The 9,509-nt window shown below is 38.0% G+C and overlaps 1 protein-coding gene across 1 annotated transcript in view; it reads right to left on the bottom strand.

Annotated features, from left to right (window-relative positions):
• Positions 1-1,286: 1,286 nt before the first annotated feature.
• Positions 1,287-9,509, bottom strand: part of LMBR1 (limb development membrane protein 1) — a 195,809-nt gene continuing 187,586 nt past the window's right edge. The window contains exons 16-17 of the mRNA XM_006871291.1: positions 6,914-7,075; positions 1,287-1,436 (exon numbers count right to left, since the gene is read on the bottom strand). Coding sequence (XP_006871353.1) covers positions 1,351-1,436; positions 6,914-7,075 — 248 coding nt within the window. The 3' untranslated portion in view covers positions 1,287-1,350. The remainder of the gene's footprint in view (positions 1,437-6,913; positions 7,076-9,509) is intronic.

Below are 9,509 nucleotides of genomic sequence, written 5' to 3'. Positions count from 1 at the left end.
CAATTTGAGAAAAATGTTCTTTTACTTTTGTCTGAACACAGACAATCTATTGCCATACACATAGTGCATGTGAACATATATATTTATATAAATTGCATAACTATGGATTGTGTGCAAATGGGTTTATCCCATGTATTGCATGCAAAACTGTAGGTATTCATCCTGGGGGGCGGGGTGTAACACAGAGTAGAATGTTCACTGATTTTATTCAGTGGACTTAATAGTCAAGAACTCATCCCAACTAGTTATTTACAATTTCATATCTAAATTGTTATCTGATCATGTTACACTACAAAACAACTCTTCTGTCATGGATGTTGATACAAGTGAGTTATGGGTGTTAAAATGGTAAGCTTTTGTAAGTCTAGTATTGAAATTAGTATACACAAAAGTAACCAAAACCCAAAGAAGTGGTTTCTACCACTGAGCATAGAGATTTTTCATAAGGGTCACAAAATACAGGGAATTAAGTAACTTTTAAAGAAAATACTAACAAAACGAAACAAACAAGCAATAAACCAACTGAGTGTACACATCGCCCATAAGGCAAAATCTAAGTTACAAGTGTATTCAACACTGGCAACTAGATTACTAGAGGTAATAATGGAATTATATATATGTGAAAACTTCCACAGACCTATAATTACATAATACTAATATTCCTACCACAGTTTATTATTCTGCACAATATAAGATATTTTTGTAGCTTTCTACCAAGGCTGCTTTTAAAAGAACTTAGTATTTTCCCCTTGGCTCAAAGTCTAATTAATATTATTCAGAAACAAATCAAAAGTTAGACTTTTGGTTTTTTAAGGATATGAAAAATAAATTTGCCATCATGACAGTTCTATAGTGCACTTACTGCAATAATGATGACATCTCTAAGCAGTTGTTATTGCATTTGAAAACTGCCTTTTTTTGCAGAAACTTCACATAATATAAAGGATGCCTTGTGTATTGGTTTCTTCATTTTGAGGAAATATATAATGAGATTTAAATGAATCCTTAGAAAGTCCTCCAGTTTGTCTTTTCTAACATTTTCATTTCTGAAAAACGATTATTTTTCTATGGACGATCCTATTTACTAATGCAAGTAAATGTGCCCACAGAATAATCTGCTATTCTTCCTGGGTTCCACTCAACTCTAAGGAATTTACATTTACCTGGAAACTATAAAGTTACATTTTAAAAAAGATCTGCAATGGCCAAGTTCATAGTAGATAACAAAAACAGTGACACTGACCCTACATGTGAACCAAAGTCAGCATGAAAGCACTTCCATGTCTGATAGGAATGTCATGAGCGTAGAGTTCTCGGGGCTCTTGATTGCAGAGCGCTGCCAACTGTGTCTCACAGTGTTTTCTGATGCCCATTTGCAGAAGGCTTTGTTGTTTCTGAATCTCTTGGAGCATTTGATAAGTGAAGTTTATGAAGACCTACAGAAAAATTAAGAAAATGATTAGAAATTATATATTGAGTGGTGTTACAAAATAGAATGGAAAGTTCTGTGGTGGAGACGCCTCTTAGAAAGAGAGCCTTCTTCCCTGTCAACTGCCTTCGGGATGGCCTATGTTAAAGATAATAGCCTGTCACAAAGGGTCATGCCTTTCATCCATTCAGATCACCACATTGAGTCTGCTAAAGCCTCTGCTGAGAAGACCTCACAGCCCAGCTCCCCTGGGTGTGATCTACTTCTTTCCCTTCACGTAGTCCCATTCAGAGAGAGTCTGCTTCCCCTGGAACTGAAGCTGAGAAGAATGATCCCATGTTTGTTTCAAAAGACACACACAAGTGCACATGGAGAGAAACATCTGGAAAACTGCAGCAAAATATTAATCAAGCAATCATAAAGAAAAGCAATGGAAAAAAATTATCCAAAAAAAAAAGGAAGAAAAAAATGGCAAAAGAAGAATCTGTACATAAATTATGTTTTACTACTCAGAGATATTTCACACAATAAAAAAATTATATTTTTTAAGATACATTAATTCTGTGTTGTTGTTGTGAAGTGCTGTTATGTCAGTTCTAACTCAAAAAGATCCCGTATAGGGTTTCCGAGGCTGTAAATCTTTGTGGGAGCAGAAAGCCTCATCTTTCTCCTGTAATTTCCTTCTGTATTATATGGCAAGTATTATAGTATTATGTAATATACCTGATATATACAAAACATACTGTGACCTCATAGTTATAAAAGGCAGAAAACAGTTCAGGATTCATGATACTAAAGCTCCGGGTACTTTAATGAAAATGAAACACAAAGAATACAATAATGTATAAGTAACATCTACAGGAAACATTATGAGAAAGCAATTCTTAAGAGGTCAGATCTTTTTGATGCCTCAAAACTTAATTGGAGATGTTTCATCCTAAAGTTCCAGATTATAGCCTACCTCTTACACAGTTTTATATCACTCTTAAGTCAACATAACACTCAAAATTTTTAAATTTTTAAATATGTTAAAAGTATGCCACCTGCATATTGTAATGAAAACTAAAACTGAGCCACTTAAAATAGATGAAGGATAAAGGATTCGAAACAAAGGCTGAAGGGGTAAAGGAGAGGACAGAATGTTAAGGTGCTTGACTGTTAACAGATATCGGGTTCCCTTGCCTACTAGTATAATATAGACATTTAAATGGGATAGAAAGGATAGCTGGAGAAGATTGCAGAAAGCTTATAAGCCCATCTTCAGCCTAATATGGATTGGATTATCTAAAAGGTGTCTAGAATATACCCAGGAAAGCAGACTTTTTGTAAGCCTTGGTAGAGTATGGGGCCTTAGGTGGAATCCTGAGCCCCACCCAGAACCTTCACGGGTGGAATATTTCCAATTGAAAAGACATGCAGACCAACCCAGATCAGCTAAAGGAACAGAAGATATTAAGATACTGCTTGAAAGAAATGCCAAAGAGACCGGGGGTGGGTGGGTGGGGACATCAGGGTAAATCTCTTTCTAAGACTGAAACTCAAAGGGAACACATGAACAGTCCTGTCTGTTCACTGGTGACCACTGTGGTCAACTTGTGAGTGGAAGTGGGGAAAATGCAACAAAGAAGACATGGGTTGGGAGTGGCCATATTTCATAGATGCCCGATGACCTTGAGATGAGAGAGAGAAGAGGATGGTTTGAAGTTCAGGGAGATGTGTGAACTCCCCAAGCCAAAGGCACTGACCTAGCCACTGAGGGCTACAGTTCAGAATGAAACAGTCAGCTGATCTGAAGAAGGAAGAGGCGTGCAAGAACTCCCAGATACACAGACCTAGCGTGGATGCCTTGCTGACCAGAATTCGACCACATGAAGATAAAGTAGTATAAGGGGAACAAGCATAAATTGCTACAGCCTGATCACCTAGACCTTTGATTACGGGTGAGGCTGCCTAAAATTCCAAACAAATAGGGAAGGATTCTCCATACCAAGGATAAAGCGTGTCTCCTCAGAACACTAGTTTGATAGGGACGGACAACTTAGATTTTGGCTACCAAATTGGGAGACTATTAAGGCACAAAGTAACTGGCTTACAAACTTTTATGAGGGTCCTTAGTGTGAGAACAAGGGGAGTAAGAGAGACACCCTATTGAATAACTTTCTTCATGTCCAAATGGGTCTGGTGATGAGGGAGATAGGATTTTATGAATCAATTGTGAGTAATTATTTCCAAGTCTAATGGCGATTGTCACAACTGTAACTGTATAAGAGATGCAACTAAAAGGGGGAGGAGTTCATCTGTCATTACAGGAACAGAGGACCTTAGGGACCATCAAGATGGAAGAGCATGAGAGGAGCGAGGGATCGTGACCAGAAAAGTGGTGGAAACGATGGCATAGAGAGACTGAGCAGCAGTGGACTATAGGTCTATGGACTGAAAAAAGCAGTGTGCTTGTAGGCAGGAGGCTGGTTTGCAAAAGGTGCCCTTTGGACATTTAAATGAATAAATATTTACAATGTGGCATGTGTACATTAAAAAAAAAAGGTAACAGAGGTAAATACTGTTGGCTAAGGGTGCATGGAGGGGTTTGTAATCATTACGATGATTTGCTGAATGTAAAAATGGTGATCTACCCTGTAAGCCTTCACTCACTTAACACATAATAAAAGCTTTTAAAATAATAACAATAAGATACCATAGATGCAGGAGCCTTTCTAGCACTATAGAATAAGCACTGGACTGCTAACCACAACAGCAGCACTTCAAACACACTAGCAGCTCTGAACTCAAAAGATGAGACTTTCTGATCCCATAAAAATATAGGATTGTTATGAGTTGAAATTGACTTAATGGCAGTGAGTATAGTTGTTGTTGTTGTTGTTATGATAGATGAATATAAAGGGAAAAATATCAATCCAGTATTAAAAATTTGGTTCTGTTTCCAGGAGTGACCAAGCCACCGAGAGATCTTAGGCGCCCATTGGGACCATAGGGAAGTACAGAGCTCAGGGCTTGTTAGTGGATGGGCTGAGCAGACAGAAGACCATTAAGAACTCAGTGACTGGAATGACATGGAAGCCTCTTTTAGCTTCAAACACAAATGAGTTAAATTAGTGCACTTCTAAAACTAGGATGTAGCATACTAATATGTCATGCACTCCGAAACATGACAACGTCTCCTGATACCATGCCAGAAACAATCCCCTCCACAACTGCCATCACCAAAGCTAAAGTTTGGGTGTTTACTATGTGTCAGATACTCTATGAGCTAGATACCGTTATTATCAATGGACACAGGATCAAAGAAAAAACATTATACAGGAAAAAAGGATACATTTTATAATCAAATTATGGCTCAGTGAAATCAGATCATTCAAACATCACATGTACTCAACAAGAAACTTCTTCGACGTATAAGGGATTACATAAGCCTTTACTCCCTTGTTTTTGTTGGTAAGTGCCATCGAGTCGGTTACAACCCATAGCAATCCTGTATAGGGTTTTGGAGGAGCAAGTGGTGAGCTTGAACTGCTGATCTTGCAGTTCAAACCAACTTTGTAGTCCAGTGCATTAACCCACAGCGCCACACAAGGATTCCTTTACCCCCTTGTTATTGTTGTTGTCAAGTGCCATCGAGTCGATTCCGACCCATAGCGACCCTGTATAGGATTTCCAAGGAGCAGCTGGTGAGCTTGAACCGCTGACCTTGCAGTTCAAACGGCTTTGAAGTCTGGCGCATTAACCCACAGCGCCACACCAGGACTCCTTTACCCCCTTAGATTGCCCCAAAGAATAATAGAAAATTCTTGAAAAATAAACTAAATCAATCTATTGGATAGTTTCACATAGCACTTAGGAATTTCAGTTAATTCTTACAATCTTACAGTGTTAACACAAACATATAAGACCTTTTACTTTAGTTTAAGTGATAGTCTACTTCTTTAATAAAGGCTTCCTTAACAAGATGATATCCAGGATACCAAAACTGAACAGAAAACTTAGCGTGATTCACATGTAATTATCTAAAGGTAGGGAAATAAAGTGGGAATTTATCTGAACATATGACTAACTTAATCTTGCTGCTGTTACAACAGGCTTTAAAAAATAATTTTCAACTCTAGAGATGCAAATAAGCATCACTTGATCCCACATCATCTTAAAGTTTTTAATTCAGTCAACATTACGAAACCTGGTCATTCAAATCTGGAAACTGCCTGGTGTTTCAGGACAAAATTTCGTCAGCCAACCCAGAACAGGGACAATTTCAAAGTGAGAGATTGTCAGAAATCTTATTTCTTCCTTCTAAAGGTTATATTTAAAAAAAAAAAAAAGTTGAAAAGGCACAGTGTTGTGAGAAGCTTTATCGATGTTGATATAGTTTAATTCATCTGAAAAGAGGACTTTAGTGTATCAATCACTATGACACCCATTTGCAAATTCTGGTGTGGTGCTGTAGCATAAGCACTAGAGTGGTAACTGAAAGGTTGGCAGTTCAAACCCACCAGTCACTCTTTGGAAACCCTATACAGGGTCTCTATGAGTCGGGACTGACTCAAAGACACTTACCAACAACAAAAGTCATGATGGAATACTGGCTGTTGCTGTTATTAGGTGCCATTGAGTTGGTTCTGGCTCATAGTGACCCTGTGCCCAACAGAAGGTAATACTGCCTGGTTCTACATCATCCTCACAGTCGCTCTTAAGTAATGGGCTGGAGCCCACTGCTGTTACCACAGTGCCAATGAGCATTCAAATTAACAATACAACAACAACAACAAAAATGAGGAAATGTACATGAAAAACACATTTTTAGCTTACATGATGCCCTTTAGCCAAACTTATGTATCTTGAACAGTACCTATAACTATTGGGAAACATGATAAGGAATGCCCTTCCTCCCATCAGTGCCAAATATACCAATATTGTATCCTGAATTAGTTAGTATTCAGTTTACTGAAGAGAATTAGCTTTATGCTTGTAAAACCCAAGCCCCCCTAAAAAAATAACCAAAAATAAAAAGTGATATCACTGCCCCAAAATATGCCTTTAAAACCTATTTTCCTTCCCACCACCATTACTATGATTATCATAACAACACTGTTACTAAGTAAATGCATTGAGACCCTATATAGGGTTTCTAAGACTATATAAATCTTTGTGGGAGCAGAAAGCCTCATCTTCCTCCCATATCATTACAATAGAAGAACTAATGTTTATTATTGAGTTCTTACAATGTGCTAAGGTCCTTACAAGAATGATTTCAGTTACTATCACAACTACTAGAAGACATCACCTTTCACAAATGGGGAAGCTGAGCCCTCATGAAGTGAAGTAATTTTGCATAGGATCACAAGCAATCAATCATCTGCCCTCTAAGGTTGCATGCATTTGGGAAAATGTGTAGTTGATGATTTAAAACGAACTCAAACGCACAAAGTATTAATTAGGAGAAAGAGAGGGAAAACCCATAGACCCGAAGATTACCTAGTGCCTTGAAAAGTTCTTCTCGCACAGCTGACGTGAATTTTCTGACCAGACACAGCGTTGTCACAATAGCAAAAAGCAAATTGTAGGATAATACAATATAGAAATTTCCCAGCCAATTAAACCTTCCAAAGTCTCCAAGTAGATCAAATCTGGTGATTCCTGGTGAAAGAGATAAAACAACTCATAAAAAAATCAGGTAAAACATTATGTAAGTTACAAAATAAGTACATATCAGGTACATCAAATTCCATGGACTTGGTTATTTCTATTATGTGTAAAACACTAATGAATGGATCCTAGTTTAAAAATGTAATTGTTATCCAGTGAACAATCTCAAACCAGTCCTAACCTACTTTCATCTATTTCAGTCATTTGTAAGTGATGAGCATGAGGCTGGAATCAGTGCCTCGGGTCCACTGTTGAGAACTCAGGCTTTCATTAAAAAGCAGCCACTGTGCCGTTCAGATGAAGCTGGAAAATGCCTAAACTGGGCGGTTATCATGCAGCAAGAGCCATGAGGAGAAAACCACCAGAGGAAACCTTCAAACCCTCACCCTCCACCTCCCACTGCTGCCCTGTGTGGGGGACTGCTCTTTCTCCATATTTCCACACTACTTGTTCCCTCTCTTCACTCAGGTCTCTGCTTAAAGGCTCGTTCCCAGGAGAGGACAGCCCAGGTTACTCTACCTTTACAGCTAACCTGCCTCAGTTGAGGGCTCTCTAGTCTATACCTCATCACAGTATGCATTTCCAGAAATCATTGCTTTCTCTTTTTGGTTTATTTATTGTCTACTTTCCTCAATGGAATGTAAATCCTATGATGATAGAAATTTTATCTTTTTCATGCTTTTAATTCAAAATTCCGAGCAGCGCCTTGTACATGCTTAGTATTTATTACGTAAATGAATGAAGAAATAAGGCTGTAATTTTTTTTTTCATTTAAACTGGTTATCATAGGCTTGTGGTAAAATAGCAGAGCTGGAAATTCAGTGGAATCATACCATATGCATTAAGTTATGACCAGTCACATACAATAAAGAAGTCTTTTTTATTTAAAAACTATTCATTCAACTCAATGAGCATGTGCCTCATGAGCAGTATTTACAGGTAAAAACGTGTTGTTGTTGTTAAGTGCTGTCGAGTCAGTTCCGACTCATAACAACCCTATAATAGAGTTTTCAAGGAGTGGCTGGTGAGTTAGAATTGCTGACCTTGAGGTTAATTCAACCTTGAGTTTGAATGCTTATCATACAGTGCTACACCAGGACAGGTAGGATTTTTCTGACCATTAATAAATAAGTAAACCACATCATGGAGGTGGCCAGTCGAGTGAGAGGTAATAGTATTGTTAACACTATCCAAGAAGAATAATGATGAGTTACTTTGGTTCATATACAATTTTGATCATAAAGACTTAGAGAAAAATAATAATAATAACCATTTGTAGGATGGCACACAACATCAATCACATGACTATATAGGCTAAATTATATAGGCACTTAACAACAACACATATCCTATTTGTTGACCTATACATTGTTGTTGTTGTTATGTGCCATATAGGGTTTCCAAGGAGCTGCTGGTGGATTTGAACCAATGGTCTTGTGGTTGGCAGTCCAGTGCTTCCCCTATAAATACCAAATTTAGTGCCATCCTAAATTTGGTATTTTAAGATTAAGGGTAAAAACCTGATAGGCAATACCCAAGGTAGGAGCAATCTCTATTATTAGGCGTTGTAATTCGCGGACATCCCAGGTTGACCTCAGACAGAAACCTACATCTCCTTTGATCTGCACTAAGACACTAGACAAAACCACAGGCAATGCTGTCTCTAATATCATATGTTCTCAAATTGAACCCATATGGACTAACTGAAACAGAAAAGTCTGGACAATACATGTAACTCTCGTAGTCATATATCTAAATGTTTACTTTCATTCATATGCTCATTTCCCAAACCAGCAAGAAGAAGTCAAGAGAGAGTTTATAGAGTTTGACATTCTAAAGAATTACTAAAGTAACTTTATCAATGAATTATATATGTTGGCATATTACACAAATGACTGACAGATATCTAAGGCTTTAATGTAAGACTGCCAAAAAAGAATACATATGTCTTGTTATAAAGAACAAATTTATAAATGAAATGTTCTGGTTAACTCATTTTTCCCTCTGAACTCCCACAGTGATTGATTACGTTATTGTCTTGTCTAGGTTTTCAAAGTCCCTTCTCTAAACTGGACTTTTGAAATCACTTTACATTGTCAAAAATAAATGTCACTTCGAGAAGAAAAAACAAGATGGCAGATCGGGTGGATGTGTAGCAGAGAGCTCCGCCAACAACACAGAATACCCACCAAGCAGGCTCAGGAGATGGTCCCAGAACTCTGAACCACATATAAAGGAATACTTAGAAGATTGGAAGGCTCACAGCTGGGGGAATATGTGGCAGAATCAAGAAATCTATTGCTTTCTAGTCCGGGATGCTCAGCTGCTCCTGGAGCCGCCATCTTGGGTGAGACCATGTGGGGGAAAGAGCGGAGTGGCCACAGACGCCTGGCAGAACTGCTGAGATAAAGGTGTGGACATTCTT

Source organism: Chrysochloris asiatica, unplaced genomic scaffold (assembly GCF_000296735.1).
Source record: "Chrysochloris asiatica unplaced genomic scaffold, ChrAsi1.0 scaffold00166, whole genome shotgun sequence".
NCBI lineage: Eukaryota > Metazoa > Chordata > Mammalia > Afrosoricida > Chrysochloridae > Chrysochloris > Chrysochloris asiatica.
The sequence above is the reverse complement of the archived record's forward strand: the minus strand, read 5'-3'. Positions and strand labels throughout refer to the sequence as shown.